The 23,512-nt window shown below is 45.6% G+C and overlaps 1 protein-coding gene across 6 annotated transcripts in view; it reads left to right on the top strand.

The window, feature by feature from the left end:
• SLC35F4 (solute carrier family 35 member F4) overlaps window positions 1-18,565 on the top strand; it is a 128,512-nt gene extending 109,947 nt beyond the window's left edge. For 4 of the 6 annotated variants that reach the window (XM_064715853.1, XM_064715854.1, XM_064715857.1 and 1 more), the window contains 5 exons: window positions 6,698-6,917; window positions 13,718-13,843; window positions 15,054-15,246; window positions 16,577-16,666; window positions 18,113-18,559. In XM_064715853.1, the coding sequence (XP_064571923.1) occupies window positions 6,698-6,917; window positions 13,718-13,843; window positions 15,054-15,246; window positions 16,577-16,666; window positions 18,113-18,354 (871 nt within the window). In that variant the 3' untranslated portion in view covers window positions 18,355-18,559. Of the gene's footprint in view, window positions 1-5,049; window positions 6,496-6,697; window positions 6,918-13,717; window positions 13,844-15,053; window positions 15,247-16,576; window positions 16,667-18,112 lie in introns of those variants that run through there. The other 2 variants (XM_064715855.1, XM_064715856.1) reach the window with 2 other exon arrangements.
• The last annotated feature ends 4,947 nt before the right edge of the window (window positions 18,566-23,512 follow it).

A 23,512-nucleotide genomic window follows, 5' to 3' on the forward strand; every position in this document is an offset into this window, starting at 1 on the left:
TCTGGTCAGTTCTTATTATTTATTTCTCCTTGCCCTATCCCGCTTCCATTCAAACCTTTTTACAGACCTTCACAGTAGTTTCTCAGTTTTCCTCTTATACACACAGCTCCAGGTGGCAGGTATCAGATGTAATTCCCACACACAAGCTCTAAGACCTTAGGTTCTGAATCTGCTTGACCAGAAACCTTTAATTTACACTCGGGCCGTGTACCCTGACACTTATTGGAACAGCAAAACAGCAATACCAGTGTTTCTCATAAACACCGCACTGCAATAATACCTGCACATCCAGCTTTTGCCCACAGGCCATTCCCGTGTTCCCTGGGGAGACAGGGCAGCCAGAGCTGTCCCTGTGCCCAGGGCGCAGCCACTGTCACCTCACACAGCCTGCTAGCCTCTTGATGTACCAAAGGCTCCCCGAAATTGCTCACAAAGGGAGGCTATTCTGTTTGTTACAGAGAACTTTAAATCCCTACAGCAGATTGTTTCCAGTAAAGACTTACTGCAGTACCAACTGAAGTCTCATAAATCTCATAAGTCTCATTAACTAATTCATCTCATTCACCTCTTCTATATAAACTCTGTTTTACAAAATATCAGTCTTTTCTAGTTCTCTTCTTGCACAATCTAATTAAGGCACTGTGTCTACTTACACTTGTTTTGCTGCTTTGCAAAAGGGCTGTGCTAGTCACAGCCAAAACTCTGATATACCTGCAGACACAGACACACGCACTCACTCCCCCCCCTCCCCCTTATCTCAAATTCACTAGAGCCATGGCTTGAATTCCTATGAGGGGGAGAATTCTTGGAATTCCTTTAACTCGCTTTATCGAAGTTAAACATAAATCACCGTACTATAGTTCTCCTATGTAAAATGCTACTCTTGTTGCAACAAAATCTTAAAATCTCCACAAACACCACTATACAATCTGAGAATCAAATTACCACAATGCAGCGGAAAAAAATCACCACACAAAATCACTGGGAAAGGGCTTATTTCTCAAAGTGCTCACTTTTCTCAACACAACACAGCACACCATAATTCGGCATTTACTCAAATCAATTTTCCTGGACACAATCAAAATAACAGCACACAGTCTAGAGATCAAGTCCAAACATCCAAGGCAAAGGAACTCTCTGAGCTCATACTCACGGTTAAAATGTACCAAATCTACACAAATCACTACATTCAAACACGATAAATACCATCACTGACATTCCTCCACTCGCTTCTCCGCGGGCACTTCTCTCCTTGCCCCCGCAGCCTGCTGCAGCCGGCGCCTCTGGCCTCACTCGGCTGCTTCAAACACGGGGAGTACTGACCCATCCCCGCACTGTAGGGCACTGTAGATTTACTCTCTTTTATACACCATACACATATCACCTGCACGATCACAAACACAGTGCACTGGCCACACACATTAACCATACAGCAACACAGTGTCCGGACATCACACACACACAAACAAAACACACGGGCTCACCAGTTCTGCTCCATCAGAACTATGAATCCTCAATACACACATACACGGGTTCACCCGGCTTACCCCAAAGCCGCTAGCGGTCTGCTCCATCAGAACGATGAACCCGGCCTCTAATACAGCTGCTCTATCAGCTGAACCCCGTTTCTAATACAGCTGCTCTATCAGCTGAACCCCGTCTCTAATACAGCTGCTCTATCAGCTGAACCCCGTTTCTAATACAGCTGCTCTATCAGCTGAACCCCATCTCTAATACAGCTGCTCTATCAGCTGAACCCATGAACCCAGACGTCTCTGGGTGGTTTACTCTCTTTCTCTCCTTCCTCCCCCCCCGGGGCCCCATACATACCGTATTCTCCTCCGCAGGCCAGCGGGTCGTTGTCTGTCCTCGCAGGTGGCAAGTTGAGACAAGCGGAGCCCCACCAGGAAAAAATCCTGGGGCGCGCCATGGAGGTCCGTCTATCCCCCCTGCCCCGCGGGGACAGAGAACTCCTGCCTGGCTCGCCAAAATGTTTTGCGGAGAAAAGAAGAAACCTCACAACTTGTAAAAGTTGTAAAGCCCGGTATGCTTTATTACGACGCGCGCCGGACGCAAGACTCTCCAAAAGGGCATGCGTACCCCTGAAGATTTCAGACCTCCTTTTATCTCCCTTCTAAATGCATATGCATACAGTTTCACAATAAGTTCATACATATTCATCTTGCATGACACTTAGCACTAATTCTTCTTTATCGGAGGAATTCTTAGGTCGGGGGCAGATTGACCTCGTGGTTTTTCTGTTTTTCTTTCTCTGTCTCCTCGCTGTCTCTGGAACGCGGCCTCTCTTTCAGCTTTAGCTCTACAGACCCTTTACCTCTCTTAGACACTTTACTTAGTTCAGGATGGATATTCTGTCTCATTATTTTCAATGCCAGTACATTTTGCCTCCCCATCTGGCACCTTGGCTTCTCAAGGACAAGCACTGTGACACTGAGCAGCTTCCTGCCAGGATCCACCCACGGTGTGAGAGCTGAGATTGGAGCTGCAGCTCTTCCCAGCCTGGGGCACTGGCCAGGGGAAGCATTGCTAGGTGCAGGTTTAATCTGAACAAAACACATGGGAAGAGTTGGATTTCTTGGATAAGGAGAAGTGAGCATCACCTGAAGTGCAGACTGAGCCATGGGTGGGTATTTGTGTATGAAACTGTCACTGCAGGTTTGTCACCCACAGTCCTGTCCCTCTGCTGCAGCGGCAGCTCAGTGCAGCTCCCTCAGGCACCTGTGGAACAGCAAACCAGAGCTGCTCTGCAGAGGGGAACATCAGGAATACCATCAACACAGAGCTGGCCTTCCCATGGACCCTTCCTGTGGGACACAGCATTCCTGAGCCAGGCTCTGCAGGAGCCCCTTTCCCTTTGCTGCAGCTCTCCAGCAAACAGAGCTGGTCAGGCCCTCTCTGCCAGCTCCAACTCAGCCAGTGCTGGGGACACAACTCATCAGGGAGCTCAGCCACACTCAGTTTGGTGCCTGCCCCCTTGTCTTGGTTTGGAAAGACAGGAGTCTGCTAAGGAAGGCAGGAGCCTCCCCTGAAATGGAAAATGTAAACCCCCTCCCTCCAAATTGTTATAAATTTTAAATTAAGGGGAGCTCTCAGACAGAAAATATGGGAGCAGGAATAACAGTTCTTTGTTAGGGAAGAAAATCAAAAGATAAAATAAACAATGCAGTAAACTAAAACAGCACTGACAGAGTGAGAACCCAACCTGACACCCTGTGGGTCAGGGTGTTGGCAGCAGTCCCATTGGAATTGTGGCTCAGCCCTCCTGCAGTGTCAGGGGTGGTTCTGCTGGAGCAGGGATCCTGTAGAGAGGGATGTATTCTTCCTCTGAAGATCCAGTGGGAGAAGAGGCAGCTGTTGTTCCTCTGGGAATCCAGTGGAGAAGCTGTGCTGGTGTTCCAGGATCTCCAGATTATATCCAGGTAGGAATGCTTGGCTCCTCCCTCTGGGCTCACATCTCCCAGTGGGATGCTGTAGCTCTTATCAGCCATGCAGTGACATTCAATAGCTGTTATCAGCAGATGTCTCCCCTGAGAGAGGAGTGATTGTGCAAAAGATAAGGAAAACTGCCCACTGAACAGAAGACCACTGCCATCCAGATGGCAAATAGAATACGATTTGCTTGGCAGTCCAGGACACCCCTACAGTGGAGCAGGGAGGTATTTTATTGCTGCAGATGCCATCATTTAGGCAGGAACACTGAATTTGCGCTCCCAGGAGGTGCTGCTGTGTTATCTGCTGCCCTCATGTCACTGTGGCCTTGCCAAGTGCTAATCCAGGTGATGTCACTGCATTCATTCCCTGTGTTCCTGTGCCCCAGGTCTCTGCCTGCTTGCTGTTTTTTCTGTGAGCTGCTTAAAACCAGCTGCTGGATTTCACTCCAGAGGAGGGAACAAACCCATTCCTGTGCAGGGCTGGCATCAGAATAACTGAGAGGGCACAGGGCTGTTTAGGGGGTGCCAGAGGCAAAGCTGCACGACTGCCCTGAGGGGCTGTAATTCCTGAGAGCATGGCACACTGCCCAGAGCTGAGCACTACCTGCAAGTAAAAAGAGTTATTTGTGTTAGAGGGCAGGTTTTAAATAGACTTCCTGTGCATTTGGAAATAGTTTGTGTCATAGTTTCAGGGTCAGCTGTCCCTGGATGTGTCTGTGCCTCTAAGGCAGCAGCCTGCAGCATTATTTGTGTGGGGAGGGTTCCAGGGAGCCCCTGCTCCTGAGCCCAAGGTTTTAATCACTGCCATGTCTGAAAACTCCTGCAAGTTTAATTTTAGTTGCATGTCAAAGAGGCTGAGTTAACCACTGAGCCACCAGCCCTCAGAAAGCCTCAGGCAATCTGACTGGGAAAATAAAGCAAAATAAAGCATTCTCCAAACCTCCTCACTGACTGAGCATTATTCATGGAGCTCTCCTAGGCACAGGGGTGAGTTCATCAAGTTTCTGCCTCACTCAGCCTGACCCTGTCAGAGACTTTGCTGCATTTTCTTCACTGAGAGTTGAGGAACCTCCAGCCCCTGTTTGGTCTGGTCACTGCTGTGTGTGATGGAGGCCCTTCCACCTGCTTAAACAGCCCATATAACTTTATATATAATTATATATATAAAATATTAAATTATATAGATAATTATGTATAAAATAATTATATATATAAAATATATAAAGCAATATAATAATTATAATATATTACTATAATAGATATAATAATAATATGTTATATTTTAATTTAATGTGTTACTATATAATGTATATTATATAGTAACATTATATTATGTATAATTATATATATAATTATTTATAATTATATATAATAATAATTATATATAAAATGTATATAAAGCAATATAATAATTATAATATATTACAATAATATATAGTATAATAATATGTTATATTTTAATATAATGTGCTACTATATAATGTATATTATATTATGTATTTTATAGATTATATATATATTGATTATATATATTATATTGATTTTATATATATCTTATAAAGGTAAACTGCTATATCTGCATGCCAAGGAACACTGACGTGCTGCCAGTGAGTCTCTTCTCCCACAGGGAAACTTGTCACCTCTAACTCCTGTTGAAATCAGACTTACAAAAGCCTGCAAAGTTAGGCATTCATTTATTTGCTTCACTGAGTGTTTGCTTTGCATCTCAGATAAATGATGCACACCAGTAGCTGTTCTTTTTTGTATTTTAAACATTTTAATCCTGATCTTTGGTGAACGGGACTCCTGAGAGTGTTGAGGTCAACTAGAGTGAAGGAGATAATTAGCAGTTCCACCAGCCTGAGTACACAGAGTTTGAGAATGGAATTTATTTTTACCAGAAATGATTGCTTTGTACACCTTAGTGCCATCAAGAAATGAGTGGTTATTAAGCTGAATGATAAAGCCATTTAAGATGTAGCTGATCTCAGTTATTACATAGATGTTATTATTCTGATTTCCTCAAAATGAGAGTGATAGTTTCCAATCTTAAGAGGAAAAATGCTGCAATGTCTTTAACAGCAAAATTCCCAAGAATTAGTAAAAATGGTTAAGGGGCCCTGAAAACAATTTTGTCTTGCAAATCAGGATAGTTATCAGACCACCCCCACCACCCCCAAATAACAAACATTTCTGCCATCACATTGCAGCTCAATCTTTGAAGTTGCTAATTAGTTCTGCATAATGAGTGCTTTATCAATCTCCCAGACACAGAGCACTCTGGAGCCTGAGGGCATTTGGATTATTCCCTCCACGTCCCTTTCCTTGGAAGGATGTGCTGCAGGTTGAGGGTGCCTTGGTTCACCCCACTGCTTTTTGGGGTCACTTGTGGGACTTCCCACAAGTGTTTTAAGCAGTGCCAGGGTGCCTGCCATGCCAAGAAGTGAAGCACACTGGGAATATCTTCAGGAATGCCTTCAACCAAGAGTGCAGACAGTGGAATTGCTAAAATACATCCTTCCCACTTTGAGATTCCTGAAATCCCAAGAAGCAAACAGCTCACTGGAGCTGTGTGGGACACAGTGTTTGGGAATCTGGGGGTTTTGTTTGCAGTTTAATTCTCAAGGAGATGTCTCCTAGAAAACACAGCTTTTCACTGTACAATAAAATGAAGCTGTTAAATACCTTCCCCTCCCTTTCCCTTCCTTCTCTCACACTCCTGTTTGCCTGGCTCACTCCCACTGCCTGGTGGCTCCCTTCCCCACCACGCTGTGTCTGGCAGTCTTTTTGAGTATCTTTAGGCAATTCCTAAAGCTTCCTTGGCCATACATAAAAATATATTTCAGCAAGAATGAAAACAGGGCTTGGAGCAATGCAAAAAAAGGAAGAAAATTGGCAAGCTGCAGAGAAAAAAATGGTGATTCTAATCCCTGTGCTCATGGCCTTGAAGGCAGAGTCTGGGAGCTGTCAGAACATTATAGATAACCTTCATTTCTGTGTGTGAGTCCCTGGATTATTGTTGCACAGAGTGTGATTATTCCAGGTAAGTTGCATCTTTTCTTCTTCCAAAATTGCTGCTTTAAGAAGATTGTGCCTTGTTTTCCCTGTGTGAATTCAATAATGGATTCTCCTGGGCGTGTGGGGTAGTTAGGAAAAGCAGGATAAAAGCCTAATGAATGTTTGTTGTGCTGCAGTGAATGCTGAGGAAAACCCTGGCTGAGACTGAAACTCTTTTCTTTCCATAGGGAATGCAGTCGGATTTTTGGTGAAGACGGTCTGACGCTGAAACTCTTTCTTAAAAGGACTGCTCCCTTTTCTATTCTGTGGACTTTGACTAACTACCTGTATTTACTGGCTTTAAAGAAGCTCACAGCCACAGACGTCTCTGCCCTGTTCTGTTGTAACAAAGCTTTTGTCTTCTTGCTTTCTTGGATTGTGCTCAAAGACAGGTTCATGGGAGCAAGGGTATGAACGAGCCTCCTTTTCCACTCTCTCATGTTTTCATAATTGCACTTGAACCCATCAGCCATGGTGCTGCCACTGCACTGGGGCACCATGAAAACCTTTCTCATTGAGTTTTATGATGCAGCCTCAGAGGGAATTCAGTGTGGGAATTTCAAGGAGCCATTACAGCCAAGTGTAACTTGATGATTTACAATAGAAGAACTTCCAGTTTCATAGAAGTCTGTTCTTGTGGTGGTGTTCACAGGGGTCTCAGGACAAGGGAAGAGACAAGAATCTTGACTCTATGTTTCAGAAGGCTGATTTATTATTTTATGATATATATTATATTAAAACTATGCTAAAAGAATAGAAGAAAGGATTTCATCAGAAGGCTTGAAAGGAAAAGAATGCAATGATAACAAAAGCTCGTGACTCTCAGGAAGTCCGAGCCAGCTGACTGTGATTGGCCATTAATTAGAAACAACCAACATGGACCAATCAAAGATCCACCTGTTGGATTTCACAGCAGCAGATAATTATTGTTTTTCTTTTCCTCTGAGGCTTCTCAGCTTCTCAGGAGAAAAAATCCTAATGAAAGGATTTTTCATAAAATGTGTCTGTGACATATTCTGTCTTGGCTTATTGAGCTGAAATTTTGTTAATTTTATTTTAAACTTAGTGATGAATCCGTAGGTTCTAACCAAACCAGTTTTATTCCTTGTTTGAATAGACAGATGTTTTCAATGTGTAATGTGTATTTCTTGTGCTACCCTGTCACTTTTCACACACACATTTATGTGTCAAAATTGCTTTAAAATTAACACAGCTCTCACTGGCAGTAAAGTGGACCTACAAAAATTTAAAACAGAACTCAAACAAAATTTTGTGCCCCTGAATCTGGGGAAAGCAAACTTGTGTAATTTTCCATACACACATCTCCCACATGCAGCAATTTAAACTGTTGGCTTCACACCTTGGATGAGGAGTAGTGAGGATTTCTGCTGGTTCATGGATGCAGATTCCCCTCTGAAATGGCTCAAGGTCCTGTTGGGCACAGTCCTGACTTAATTATTGAAAACCTTGAACTTCATTAGGCACTGGCTGGGGCCAGGTGTGGTGGCTGAGACCAGAAGGGACCAACAGCAGCTGGATTTAAGTTCCATGGAAAGCGTGGTGGATCAGGACACTCATCCAAGTCAGTCTGGTTTGAAAATGAGCACAGCAGCTTTTTCTTTTTTTTCTTTTTTTTTTTTTTTTTTTATTAATAGTAGGATAGAAAGGTCCAGAAATGAAAGGAAAAGACATCCTGTTGTACAGTTATCTCATCTGGCTTTTGGAGCAGCCACCAGGACACTGAGCAGGGCACTGTGCTTGCCAGGCTGAGGAGGTGAGCCAGTGCTTGAAGGTAAAGCCAGACACCTGGAGATCTATTTCCTACACAGCTGAAAATACACACAGATCAGGTGAATGTGACCCTCCCTCAGCCCACTGACTGACTCAAAGAATAAACAGGGTATAAAACCCTCAGTTCTCTACAGAAATAACAGCAACAATAACTACCCCCCTCCACCCCTTGATCATCTGAAAAAAATTTAACATTTTGTACCCTTTAAGCTAATTTTCATCTCAAAGCAGCATCTTTCTGGCAGAGCAAGCATATCTCTCTTGTGTTCTCCTAGCCTACTCTGTTTAAGAAACCTAGAAGTAAAAGCTGTTTTCAGTTATTATTTATTTTTCACTGACTAAAAAAAGGTTGCCATGAATATGCATTAGTATGAATTCTGTAAACACCATGGGGTTCACACAGGAAAAACCTGGAGGGAAAAAGTGAGCAGCAAATCCTGCACATAAACTGGATTGTGCTGCGCGCTGGCAGAGCCTCACTGGATGCCCATTGCCGGAGAGGTAATTCACAGTGTTTTCCAGCAGCTCTCCTGACAGAATAACACTTAATTATGTTAATAACCTCGCAGGAGAGTGTTGGAGAGCTAAAGTACAGCAGAGCAGCACAGACCCAGCTTTTTGTGCCTGGATGCCTCAGGAATTGGGTTATTTGGGCAGTGAGAACATGAAAAGAAATGAAGGTCTAATCCTATACCCTGAGCCACGTTTTGTGGGAAAAACTCTGCACCCAGGCCAGCTTTTCCAAGGAGCTCAGCTCCCAGCAGCTCTTCCAGAGCTCCAAAGCTGTTGGGCGCATCTGGGTGACATCGAGGTGGGGATTCAGAGTTCACAGAATTCACAAAATTCACAGAATTCATAGAATCACTGGGTTGGAAGAGACCTTCAGGATCATCAAGTCCAATCCAGCCCCAACACCTCACCCCTGGCACCCAGTGCCACATCCAGGCTTTGTTAAACACACCCAGGGATGGGGACTGCACCACCTCCCTGGGCAGCCATTCCAGAACTTTCTCACCCTTTCTGTAAAACACTTTTCCTGCTATCCAACCCATATTTCCCTTGGTGCAGCCGGAGGCTGTGTGCTCTGGCTGTGTCAGTGCTGCTGCAGACAGAGCCCAGCCCCAGCTGAGCACAGGCACCTTTCAGGAGCTGTGCAGAGCGATGGGGGCAGCCCTGAGTCTCCTTTTCTCCAGGCTGAGCACCCCCAGCTCCCCCAGGGCTTCCTCACAGGGTTTGTGTTCCAAGTGCTTGGGACAACAGTGGCTCTGCAGTGAATTCCCAGCTCCCTGTCTGCAAAGGGCTGCACACACAGTTTCAGCTGCTGTGGCTGTGTTGGAGGCACCAGAGTTGTGTGCTCCGCAGGGAGAGCCTTGTGCCATCAGTGGTGAAGCTGTAGCACCCACCCGAGAGAGAAAAGCACCAGGGGAGGTTTAGGTTGGGTATCAGGAGAGATTTCTTCACAGAAAGGGCGGTCAGGTGGTGAACAGGCTGCCCAGGGGAGTGGTGGAGTCACCATTCCTGGAGGTGTTCAGGAAATGTGTAGATGTGATGCTTTGGGATATAGTTTAGGGTGGATCTGGCAGTGTGAGGTCAAGGATTGGACTTGGTGAGGTCTTTTCCACCCTTAACAATTCTCTGGTTCTATTTACCTATAAAAGCAGTGCAGGTGGAGCTCAGGTACCTTGAAGTACCACCCGCCCTGGGCAAGGACACAGAGAACCATCCCTGCCTGCACCCTGGCATTTGCTTGGACACTTCTGAACATCTCTCTCTCAAAATAATAACACATCCATGTTACCTTTGGGAAGTCCAGATAGCTTTGGCTCAAAGCAAGCACAGATATTTTTAAAACTTTACATATTTGAGTAGTTCTGCTGGCTTGTGCTGTTTAGATTTAGACACATAGTTATATGTTTGCATGTTTAAGCCCTTGGTGGGGCTTCAGTGTGGAGTTGACTCAGTGTGTTTTAAGTAGGTGCAGAGTAGTTTGGGGACATTTTTCTCCCCTGAAAATGTTGACTTCAGCCTGGAGAGAGGTTTCTTCCCCATCCTTGAAGGTGTACAATGCCAGGTTGGAGGGGCTTGGAGCAACCTGGGATTGTAAAAGGTGTCTCTGCTGTGGCAGGGTGTTGGAAGTGTATGATCTTTCAAGTTCCCTTCCAACCCAAACCATTCTGTGATTCTTTACACATCATTTTCTGCTGTGCTCCACATAGAAAAAAAAAAATGTTTCTTATACACTGTTGATTGGCCTTGCTCTCTTTCAGGGAAAAAAGGAAAAAAACAAGGCAAGCTAATTTCATTCCTTACCTAGGAGGCTCCAAAAGAAAGTTACTGCACTCTTCCATTAATTAAAAGCCTCATTTAATGAGCTGACAGCCACCTTTGCTTTCCTATGACCTTGCAGAGCAGCCTGCAGATGTGAGCTCAGGTTTCTAAAGCCAGCACCCGAGGCAGGCACAGGTCAGCTGTGCTGATGCCCTGGAATGGAACACGCAGGAGGAGCCTTGAGCCTGAAATTTAAATAATGTTTTTGCTGTTTTCAGTCTCAGGAGGTGTCGATGCTCCACATGTGTCCATCATTTTAGTTGTTTCAAGGGGGAAAAAAGTGCTTGGCTTTATAAATAATTGATTAAATTAGGGATCTGGCTCTTTAAATTTGGTTTAGACAGACTGGGAGTGAGTTTTTCATGGTAGGAATAAAGGGGATGATGAATGTACTCATTTTCACTGACACAAGGAAAGGGCTGAGCAGTGAGGGCACCAAGAGTTAAATCTGCATCCTTGCCCTTGGAAGGAGGGCATCACCACATTGGACTCTGCTGTTCTGCCTTCTGAGGCTGACACATTGCTGGAAATCCTCCAGCTGGCAGCTGAAATCCTGAATTTCTGTGCAGGGCGGGATGTGAAGGGCAGCCAGGCAGGGCAGGGGGTTCTGCACTCCCAGAGGAGAGGCCGTGGATGTCTGAGGCTGGGACTGTGCCCTGGCTGTCCCTGGGCATTGCTTCGAGGCTGGGACATCTATGATGTCTCCCAGGATGGCCCCACTGCTGGAATGTGTTATCCTGGGGAGGAAAAGGGGGAAACCTCCTGGTGCCCTCTTGCTAAAACCCTCCCAGATCTCATCCCACCACTGAGAGACTCGGGGGACTCCAGCCCACGTGTCTTGGCTTGAACAGACAGGTTCTGCTTAAGGAGGGCAGGAGCCTCCCCTGAAATGGAAAATGTAAACCTCCCTTCCTCCAAATTATTATGATTTTGAAATTAAAAGGCTTTCAGGCAAAGGTATGGGAATAGGAATAACAGTTCTTTACTAGGAAAACTAAAAAAAAAAAAATAAAAAACACCAAAAACCCCCCCCAAATCTAATTGTACAAAAACCCCAAAAAACTACTGCCAGAGTCAGAGCAGTCCCTGCCCCCTGTGTGTCAGGGGGTGTCCCAGCCCCATCCCAGGGGGGCTCAGCCCTCCTGCAGTGCCAGCTGTGGCTCTGCTGCAGCACGGATCCTGCACAAGGGGGGAGTTTTCCTCTGCAGCTCCAGGGCTGCTGCAGATGGGCCTGGGCTCCCTCTGGCCATGCAGGGCAGCAGAAAGCTGCTCCTCTGGCAATGCAGGGGGCAAAGGCTGCTGTGCTGGGCCAGGCTCAGATTGGATCCAGGTAGGAATGCTTGGCTCCTCCCCTGGGCGGAGCATCTCCCCATGGGATGCTGGGATTGGATCAGCCCTGCAGGGACACTCAGTGGCCATGGACAGAAGATAATTAATAATTAATAGCCCATTAACAGAAGAGATCTGGAGGGAAGATTGGCTGTGGGAGAGATAAAGTAAAAACTGCCCCATGAACAGCAGAGAACTGCCCCACCTCTAGCAGATGGAAACAGAATACCCCCATTTCCAACCTAAGGCACCACAGCACTGGGGGATCTGGATTTCAGCTCCATGTCATGGTGAATTTGGAGTATCAGTGGTACCCTCAGGTTTTCCTGACTTGTATCCTGGAGTTGGGGTGGTTTACATGGAAGCAAGGTGGTACACAGACTTGCAGTGGGGTTTGTGCCTTTGGCACAGCCACTGCCATGTGAGGGGACACCTGTGTGCCTCAAGGACCGGTGAAATAGGGCTGATGGTGAGGGGGAAGGACTCACAGCTGCGCCCAGGAGATGAGTTTTCCTGGGAAGATGCTGGATGCCTATGGGATTTAAGAGTACTGACATTTTTACCTGGAGTCTCAGAGATTGGCCCTGCCCTGGCAGGTGATTCTGGGTTCCCCATTGTCCCCTGTGTGGGAACAGCTTCACCTGAGTCAGTTGTGTGTCCCTGTCCTGTGTGTGCCTTGAAACATGGCTTTGCTCTGCTGTCTGGCTCTGCTGAAGTTATTTTGTGGGACTTTTGGTGCTTTTTTGTTGCCTCAGTCTGGCTCACATCTGCCTGGGATGAGTGTCAGTGGTTTTCTGGGACTCTTGGCAAAACCGTGAGCTCTGAAATGCTGTTTTACAGGAGGGCACATGTTTGGATCAAGATGAAGTCTTTGAAGTCTGTGGGCCAAAGCTTATTTTTAAATCCAGGACTGAATATTTCTTAGATGAAGTTCAGTGAGGTTTTCAAGAGGCAAAGTGCCCATATCACGTTGGTGTTTGCTCAGGAGATGTGCACTGGCTCAGGAAACACTCAGTGCAAGTTGGGTATTCAGTGCCTTTGAAATTCACACCCCACATTACCTGCTGAGGGCAGTTAGGTGCAGAGGGGGAGTTTTTTAAAGAATAAAACACTTTGGGCTCCCTACCACTTCCTTAAGGTTCTTGGAGTCAAGACCCAGGATTTCAGATGTGGTGCAGTTAATGATTCCTGTTCTTTTTCTTTGAAGCTCCTTAAATGCTCTCTCTGGGATTTTCAAATGAGGCCAAAAACCTAAGCACAGATGTAAAGCTTCATGAAGAAATTTGGTCGTATCTGTCCAAAAAAACCTCTCAGGGCACAGCCAAAACAGCTGGAAGAGCTCCCTGTGGTATCCTGGTATTCCAAAACACAAGGCTCGTTCCTCTGGACTAATTTCCAGGCTGTTTGGCCATCCAATGTTTGCATTTTAAGTCAAATTGGTGGATTTGATAAATATTTCTTTTGTTGTACAGTAGAGCGTGATGCCTTAAAATTCCTTAATCTTGCAGTTGCCTCTCCAAGCTGCATGTTTAGCTGACAAAATCCATAATGATGGATGTTCTGTCAGCAGGCCCCAGTGCTGTAGATCCACATCCCTGTCAGTGCACACACTTTTATTTTGCTTTACATCTCTCCCACGATCTTTCCTATTTGAGGGAAAACAAGAAAGCTCCAGGTCAGAGCAAGTGGGTGGTGACGCTCTTGAGAAGCCCCTCCCAGTGGTGATCTCAGCTTCACACTGCTTTGCTTTGTCTGTGCAGATAGTGGCAGCAATAATGGCAATCACAGGAATTGTGATGATGGCATATGCAGATGGTTTCCAGGGTGATTCAATTATTGGGGTGGCCTACGCCGTGGGATCAGCCTCCACATCTGCACTGTATAAGGTAGGTCACAGCTGTTTGTTGGCACTGCTAAATTCATTCGCATTAAAAAGACACAAATACAAAGAGAGTGGCTGTAGAATAAATGTTTTGTTGTGTTCCTCACTCCTGCGTCACCCACGTTGTGACAATGTCAGGAAATCTGCCCGTGAGGGTAATTAGTTGTCATCTGCCAATTACCCAGAATGGCTTTTCTTGATGAGCCTTTAATGAAATCTCCACTGCCACTCCAGGAGGAGTTTAAGATAATTTTTAAATCATGATAACAAGAGTTTATCAACACTTTTCAAAGGGGCTCTCCATGTGCAGCAGGGAGGAGAGCCAGGGGGACATTTTCTCCCCTGAAAATGTTGACTTCAGCCTGGAGAGAGGTTTCTTCCCCATCCTTGAAGGTGTTCAGTGCTAGGTTGGAGAGGCTTGGAGCAACCTGGGCTGGTGGAAGGTGTCCCTGCCATGGCAGGGGGTTGGAACTTGATGATCTTGTAAGTTCCCTTCCAACCCAACTCATCCCAGGTCTGCCCTGCAGCCCCCTGGCACAGGCTGGGCTCAGAGCCCTGGTGTGAGCCTGGCACAGGCTGCTCTGGAGGGTGAGGGCTGGGAAAGGCAGGGATTCTGTCTCAGGAACAGATTGGGCTGAGCATGGCTGGGTTTGTTTTCAGCTCTGTGTGTCAAGTATGGAGTGGGTTGTGGTGGAAACCCTTGCAGCTTTAGACTTTTCTCATCTCTTAAATTTGTTGTAGCCTTTCAAAAGTCACTCAAAGTCCATTAATTGAAGCTCATAGAGGACAGGTTCTCACCGAGTGAGCCCTTCCAGGCTGGATTTCCTCTCACAGCAGGGTCATGCTGTGGAAGCCACTGGAGCCTCCTCCCAGCATTGCCACACTCAGGCCAAATCCTCTACACTTGCTGAATGAATGGAGTGTTCTTGAATTCTTGGTTTATTCTTGGTTTTTCCTGGCTTCTTCTACACTTTGTCCTCCTGGCATTTTGTGTAAAGCTTTGTTATACAGACTCGGCCATCCCCGTGGTAAAGACATGGAGCTAAAACCCAGGAAAGAGCAGAAATCTCACAAAAAATCCCCTTGCAAGACTCTTGTGTGGGAAAAGGGCTGGGCTGTGGCAAGTTGGCTTTTGTTGCACTCTCCCCAAGGGAATGGAGTGCTTCCACAACAGCCATGGAATCTAAACCCCTCCTCTCTCCTCTCCTCTGCAGGTTTTGTTCAAAATGTTTCTTGGGAGTGCAAACTTTGGGGAGGCAGCTCACTTCGTGTCCACCCTGGGCTTCTTCAACTTCATCTTCATCTCCATCACCCCCATCATCCTCTACTTCACAAAAGTGGAGTACTGGTACCCCTTCTCTGCTGTGCCATGGGGTTACCTGTGTGGAGTGGCTGGCCTCTGGTTAGGTAAGTGAGAAAACTATTTATTTATTTATTTTACCAGGTAAGTGATAAAACAATTTATGTATTTATTTATTTTACCAGGTAAGTGATAAAACAATTTATTTATTTATTTTACCCCTCCAACCCTTTATAAAATTGGCCTCAGGCACAAACAATTTCCCCCCTGTCCCCTTAAGCAGCAGAGCTCTCTCACAGATTATTCCTGGTCCCAGTGCAAACTGGTGCCCCTTAGAAATGATTCATATTTTTCATTACACTTCATGAAACATTGCTATTAATTGAGATACAGTTAATAATTGATAGGTAAGCATAGTTATAATTAATAATAATTAATAATTAACAGTAATAGCAAGGAGTAAACATGAAGCAGCACTACTAATTGCCCATTTTTTCATTCCTACCATAGCTCCACACCAATGCCCCTGTCTCTGGCACAGTTTGACTGCTTTAAATCCCATTTCAAGGGGCTGCATGTTCCCAGTTAGCTCCTGGGGGATGTTTGTGCTGGGGCACATTTCTGGGGGTGCTGCAGGCTCTGGGCAGGGCTCACATAAGGCTCCCTCTTTCTGAGCCAGAATTGCCAGCAAAATATCTGTTAGATTCAGCCCAGGGGCATTTTAATTTCCACACATAACAGCATCCTTTCCTTTGGTAAAGTCTCTTTTATTCCATAATTGAAGAGGTTTTTGTCTCACTAGTGTTTATTAAATGGAAAGCAAAGAAAATGTCATTGCCAATCCCATCCTGAGCTGCTGGGAGCTCCTTGAGCTGCTCCAACCACAGCTGCAGCTGCCCTGTGAGCTCCTGGGGGACCAAAATTAGGGATAATTTATCACCCAAGTGAATAAACCCAACCTCATGCAGGGGACTCAGCAGCAGGACTGGGTGGTGGATGATCAACAACTTAAGTTTGTTTTTAATCTTTGAAGGAAAAGTTAAACTTAAGCAAACTTTAAGTTTTTTTTTTTTAATCTTTCAATGACATTGGAGCTCTCTGGGAGTGCTGTCATGTAACAAAAACCCCAAAACAACAAAAGACCAGGTTTTTGTACCTGATTAAAGCCTGTGCAAAGCCATGGAATATGATAACCTCAATATTATGGTTTGTGAAAGGCCATTCAACCCTCCCCTTTCCCCTGTGAAGAATTTCCTCTAATTTCATATAGAAAAAAACAAAATCAATCACTTTGTAACAACTCCCTCATTGTGGTATGGGTACTTAATACCACATAGTAATATCACATATTGTACCTTTAGTGTCCAGGGGGAGGATAAATGTCTCACTCTTGTGTTTTCCCCATTTTCATGGGTTATTTTCTCTGTTTTTCCCTAGCTTTCAACATCCTGGTTAACGTTGGGGTGGTGCTGACCTACCCCATCCTGATCTCCATCGGCACCGTGCTCAGTGTCCCTGGAAATGCAGGTACCAGTGCCACAGCTGCTGCTGTTGCTGCCAGAATGAGCCCAGGGGAGCTCAGAAATCAGTTTATTGCCTAAATAATTTGTTGGGTGGAAATTTAAGACAGAGTCCTGTCTTAAAAAAATCTCTGTTCTTGAACAGCTCTCTGCTCTTCAGTCTCAGCCTCATCACCCTTAGGGGTTTGAGCACAGAAAAGATCTGGTTTTGGGGAATGCAGATGTGAAGCCATGGCTGTGGGAGGCTGCCTGAGGCTCAGGTGGGCTCTGGGGGCTGCTGTGGAGCTGAGAGGATGGGCCTGGAGGCGCTGGAGCTCTCTGGCCCACAGGCTGCTCTCTCCCCATCCCTGGTTCCTGCAGCCTGAGGGAGCTCTCTGCTGATGCAGCCTCTTGTGGATAAAGAGTTACCATAAAATGCCTTCTGTCTCAGAAATCACAGAATCACAGGGCCATTAAGGCTGGACAAGACCTCCAAGGTGATCAAGTCCAACCCTCAATCAAATATCCCTGTGCTCACTAAACCATGAAGTTCCATGTCCACTCATTTTTTGGACACTTTGAGGGATGGTGACTCCACCACTGCCCTGGGCAGCCTGTGCCTGTGCCTTACCAGTCTTTCAGAGTAGAATTTTTTCTGAATATCCAGTCTGTCCCAACTTGGGGTCTTTTCCCTTTCTCCTGTCCCTTGTTTCCTGGGAGCAGAACCTGAACCCCACCTTAGTGTATTTGGGTTCCCCCCATATGAAGGAAGGAATGGTGAATCTGACTCCATGTTCTTAGAAGGCTCATTTATTATTTTAAGATACTATATTATATTAAAGAATACTAAACTAAACTATACTTATGAATACAGAAAGGATACTTACAGAATGCTAAAAAGATAATAATGAAAATTTGTGACTCTCTTCAGAGTCCTGATTGACCAAAGAGTCAAAACACTCACACTAGAATCCAATGGAACAATCACCTGTGGGTAAACAATCTCCAAACACATTCCACATAAGCAAAACAGAGGAGAAGCAAATGAGATAATTATGGTTTTCTTTTTCTCTGAGGCTTCTCAGCTTCCCAGGAGAAAAATCCTGGGTGAAGGGATTTTTTTCCCAGAGAATGTGAAAGCCATAGCACCTGGCTGCACCCTCTTCTTGCAGAGAGCAAGAAGGTCCTCCCTGAGCCTCCTTTTCTCCAGGCTGAGCCCCCTTCACCATGGAACTCCTGAGGTTTAATCCAGCCCCTCCAGGCTTCCTCAGAGCCTGCACAAGGGGGTGAGGACAGAGGAGCTGTGGCACCTCCAGCAGTGCCCTGTCAGATCAAAGCTCAGGGAGATCTGAGAGCCCCACGGCCAGTGTCACCCCCAGAGTGTGACACAGGGTCACAGGGACGTGCCAGGCTGCTCCTGGTGCCATCCCCCACCCTGCTGCTGTTGTGATTCTGTTCTTTCCTCTCCTGCCAGCCGTGGACCTGTTGAAGCACAAAATGATCTTCAGCGTGGTGCGGCTGGGGGCCACCATCATCATCTGCATGGGCTTCCTGCTCATGCTGCTGCCCGAGGAGTGGGACGAGATCACCCTGAGGTTCATCAACAGCCTGAAGGAGAAGAAGAGCGAGGATCACTCCGAGGACATCACGGAATCCAGCGTGCACACGAGGAGCAGGAGCAGAGCCAACGGGACAGTGTCCATCCCGCTGGCGTAGGGCTGGAGGAGCCTCCCTGCAGGCAGATGTATATTCTGTGAATATAGCTTAACTCTCCTCACCACCTGTATGCTTCAAAAAACGTCATCTAACCTGAGCAGGGGGTGAACTGTAAGATAAGAGAAGTACATCTATAATAAATGTTTACATTTATACACTTAACGAGGAACGGGTGTAAATAACTGCAATAAAATCTTTTGTAATAAACAGATCTTTGAGTTTCTGTCTTTCTGAGTTGGTGAGTTTAAAATGTGGATCAAGTTTACGTCGTTTATCTCTCTTTGCTGGCAGAGGTAGAGCCATTTTGGAGGATACAAATCTTGGCTATTTCCAGCTAAATCTCAAAATTTAACGTCTTGACTTGCTTTCAATGAAGTGCCCTTTCAGTGAGATAGCAGTTTTGGAAAAGCATTTAAAACCTCTCCTGGCATTTTGGAGAATTTATTTCTGATGTTCACATTGATATTCCCAATTATTATCAGAATAAATATTCCATGGTGTGCAGAACATGAGGCCTCTCCTCCAGACCACACTGAGCTGTGCCTCCTTCCAAAACCACATTTCTAGAAGTGGTGCTGGAATTTGAGTGCCTTTAGTAAAGCAAAAAATAGCTTTATTTACCTTGTTTTCTGCCAGAAAAGGTGCACTCCCAGCTGAGCTACAAGAGTTTCAGGAGAGATGGAACCCCCTGGATTGCCACATTCCCTTGGAAATGCCATTTCCTATTTTCTACAGCATTGGGACAAATGAACATTTTTCTTAACCTCTACTGTGGAAAAGTCTTTCAAAAGCCAAATCAAACCAACCAACCTCCCAATCCTTTCCCTAGGCCTGCTGCTGTGTAATTTAGGCTGGTTTGCACCATTTCTGGGATTGACAACTGTCTTTATTTGAGAGCATTTGATTGGCAGACACACTGGTTTTTTTTAGAAAGAATAAAACCAACTGAAAAAGTAGTTAGGGGTGTTTTTTGATGGTATTTCTGCCAGGGGAAAAAAAATCATGTAAATAATAATTTATTTTACTCTTTTTATTTGACTCTTCTGTTGGATGTTTTTTAAATCTTTTAATGTTCATGTCTAAACTGTTCCTTGCAGCCAGCAGAGAAGAAAAAATATTTGTGTGTATTTAAAAGAAAAACCACAAACTTGGGCCGTTTCATCAAATGGCTGCAGAATTAGGGCTGCAAAAACCAACCCAAGTGTCCCTGTGCCCTAAACCCAGAGAGAGGTCTAAGGTTTGCATGCACACACAAGCCTCTTACAGCTCCAGGTCTGCTGCTTTTGAGAGGAGACAGACAAAAAACATTGCAAAAAAGTTAATTATAAAGATGCTGATGGGCTGAAAGCACCCAGCACACGGCAGCGTGGCCTCTCCCCACAGTTTTGGAGCTGATACATCCATTTGCATTGCTAGATAGCTTTGGGGGTGTGTTTTACTGAAATTCTAGCTCCTGCCAAACTGAACACATGGGGAAAAAACAAAATTTTCAGCATGCACTGATGAGTACTTTTTGGCAAGCAGCCTCATAGCAGCATCTTCAGGCCCAGGACTAGATCCTTCAAGGAAATCATTGAGAATTCTGCAGGGAAATTCGTGTGAAATCCCATGGTTTGAGTCAGCTTTCCCCTGCTCGAGACATTCCATGGCCAGGGGCACAGGGTGTGATCCCAGCAAGGAAGGCTTGAGCAGAGCACCCCTGCTTTGGCTTGGTGTTCTCAGAATGATTCAGGCTGCAATATTCACGTGTGTGAATTCTTTGCTTTTTGCCAAGATCAGGATTAAATAGCCAGACAGTATTTCTTTTTGAGACTCAGATGTTTGTTAGTTCTTATCTATGTCACAGTCTCTCAATCCCTCAGTTCTCCAGCACTTCACTCTAGCAAACTAAAAATGTAGCCCCATCTCTCTCTCTAAAAGGCCTTTGAAGGATAAACTGTCCAATTAAAAAATGACACCTGAATTATTTTTACTTTTAACCCAATAATCAACCACCCCTGCCTGCAATGGGGACTTTTTTATCCAATTACACAAAACCACCCAAATCCATGAAGAAGAAGGACCAGCCACTGCCCTAAAACCTCCATCTTGCTTTATATATATTACTATATTGTAAAACTCTGAGTTTTCCACCCTGTGATATTACACACTTCTATTCAAACTCCACACCATAATCCCAGTGCTATCATTCCATTTTGGAAGCTTCTCCACCGCCTCAAGTCAGTGCAGTGCTCTCTTGGGGGTCAGTGCCTGTCAGCACAGAAAGTCTGAAATTCTCAGTAACCAGGGTTCCAACAGAATGGCTCTTAAAAATCTTTTAGTCTCATCCCCCTGCCATGGGCAGGGACACCATCCACTCTTCCAGGTTGCTCCAAGCTCCATCCAACCTGGCCTGGAACACTTCCAGGGATCCAGGGCAGCCACAGCTTCTCTGGGCACCTTCCCAGATGTTTCCAGGGGTGCTCATCCCCCTCAGCAGTGCCTTAAACCCCCTCCTTCTCCCTCTGCCCAGCCTCCAGTTCAAATTCCTCATTCAGCATGGACATAATGATTTTCCCTGGAGTGCAGCTCAGCCTTTCAGCTGGAGAAAACCCCACCAAACCCAAGAAATCAGACAACAAACAGGGAATCTTTGGCCTGATGCTGTTGGTGATCCATCAGAGGAACAGCAAACCAATAATCACCCGCATCAAGGGATCAGACATCAGCACCTCCACTGCTGTGGGTGTCTCTGGCAGCCCCTTCTGCCCTCTCCACCAATGTCAGGCTCCAATCCTCCAATTTCTCTGGCACCAATCTCCCAAGGAAAATGCCACTTTTGATCCAGCAGCTGCGTTATCAGATTCTGCTTATCACTGGAGGAGAACAGAAAGTGTCAGTTTGTCCAACGTCCTGTATCCACTGCAATCCATGAGGATTGCAGAGCCTGCAATTATGGCAAACAGATATCACAAAATATCCATCTTTTGGGAAATTCAGAAATATCCATGTATCACTGGACACCTTTTCAGGTGCAGGTTTTGCCTCTTTGCAAGCAGGAGGAATAGCCAAGCATGTTTGCCATCACTTTTTGCAGGCATTTGCTTCACTAGGTGGGCCTCCAGAAATAAAAACAATATTCCAGCCTACCCAGGGAAAAAAGGAGCCACATTTTAATGGATTGGGGTGTTTGTCACACCTTTGGCATTCCATGGCAATCATTGAGAGAACACATCAGACTTTGGAATGCTAAAAAGATAATAATGAAAATTTGTGACTTTCTTCAGAGTCCCAACACAGCTTGGCCCTGATTGGCCAAAGAGTGAAAACAACTCACAGCAGAACCCAATGAAACAATCACCTGTGGGTAAACAATCTCCAAACACATTCCACATGAGCACAACACAGGAGAAGCAAATGAGATAATTATTGTTTTTCTCTGAGGCTTCGCAGCTTCCCAGGAGAAAAATCCTGGGCAAAGAGATTGTTCAGAAAACGTGAATGCCACAGTTCCCCTTGGTTCCCCTTTGCCCTGTGTGAAGGGGAGTAACAAACTGCCCCGAGTCGTGGCACTGCCCTGCCCTGGAGCTTTTCCAGCATCTTCCTTAAAGCAAGGGCATCAGAGCACTTAGCAGCCAATGATTTCATTTTGACTGCAATAAATCTGCTGAAAAATCCAATTCTGGTGGGATCATCATCACTTACAAGTTCCAGCTGAGTTTGGGAGAGACTTTAAAGCAGTAAATGAAATGGGAGAAAGGGATTAAATTCTTCCAGCTCTCCTGGCAGGGACTGTCCCTAAAGGCACTGTATGGGACCAAAGCTCCTCCAGCCCCATGGTTCTACAGCACAGTACTCAGGAATTTCACTGAACTTCACAGATAGACAAAATAAAATAACGTTTTGCATTAAATAACCTCCAATTCAAGAGCAGGATGAGCATCCCTGCCCAGGATCTCAGCTGGCCCCAGTGAACTGCAGCAAGGGCATCCTCCTGCAGCTCCCCCTCACCCAAACCTCAGCTGCTGCTCTTGGGCTCTTTGCTTTTCAGAGTAAAACCCTCTGAGGAGGGAACATAGGCAGGAGAGGGGACTGGGGAGTGTGGGGAGCCTGGCAGGATTTTGGCAGCTCCTGGGTAAAACACAGATAAAGCACATGGTTAAAACACCAGATAGAGCATCATGGGCTTGACCATCCATCTGGGTTTCCACTGCTCCCACACATCCATCACTGCATTTAATTCATGATTTTCCCAAGCTGCTTAACAGGAATGACCTGTTCTCAGCTGAGGGAAGGTAATTAAAATAAAAAGGAAAAATAGACAATGAGCATTGAGAAATTCTGGTTAAAATCTCAGGGTGTTGATTTTACATTTTCATTTGAAAAGAAGAAGGGGAAAATAAAAATACAGGCCAGGCTGCTCTGCTCCCTCATGCCCTGTGTGACCTGGGAAAAGCAAAGTCACGAGAGATGTTGGTGCTTTGTGGCTGAAAACATGAACTGGTTGGTGTCCGGTTTATCTCGGCTGTTTGAGGGGCCTGGAAGGCCCGGAGGTGGCCTTGGGGCAGCCCGCGTATCGAAAGACGAGAAGAGGCTTCAGTTCTTCTTTCTGGTTTTATGTTTATTAATTGTTTATCTAAAAGATGTTCTTTCAGCCGAACAAAGATCCGCACAGCAGTCAGCCATGGGCACACTGTGCCGTCCCACGGACCGCCACGTATCTTTATACCCTAGTTACGTATACAATATTTATCATTTTTCCCAATACCATCTATTCTTATAACTCGGTGTACTCTTAGTAATAACCAATCCAAAGGTGCCACCGTGGCCAAAGAAGATGGAGGAGAGAAGGAAGAAGAAGGAGGGTAGGACACACCCCAATTCCTCCATCTTACTCCTTTAAACCCCCTGTACATAAATCCTAAACCCTGTTTCTCACCCTCTAATTAGCTAATCTTTCCACCTTCACCCCGGTGAGGCCCTCTTATCTTCATAAAGGTGTCGTCTCCGTGTAGGGTCAAAGTCCTGCCACCAGACACTTCTGGCAACATTCCAGGACTCCCGGGCCCCCAAGGGTGGTCCCGGGGGCCCTGCATCCCAGGATTCAAATCCTGAGATCCCACAGGTTGGGATCTTCCAGGGATGAATATTTTCTCCTGGGAGCAACCAGGTCTAGTGG

This window comes from Zonotrichia leucophrys, chromosome 5, assembly GCF_028769735.1.
Source record: "Zonotrichia leucophrys gambelii isolate GWCS_2022_RI chromosome 5, RI_Zleu_2.0, whole genome shotgun sequence".
Lineage (NCBI taxonomy): Eukaryota > Metazoa > Chordata > Aves > Passeriformes > Passerellidae > Zonotrichia > Zonotrichia leucophrys.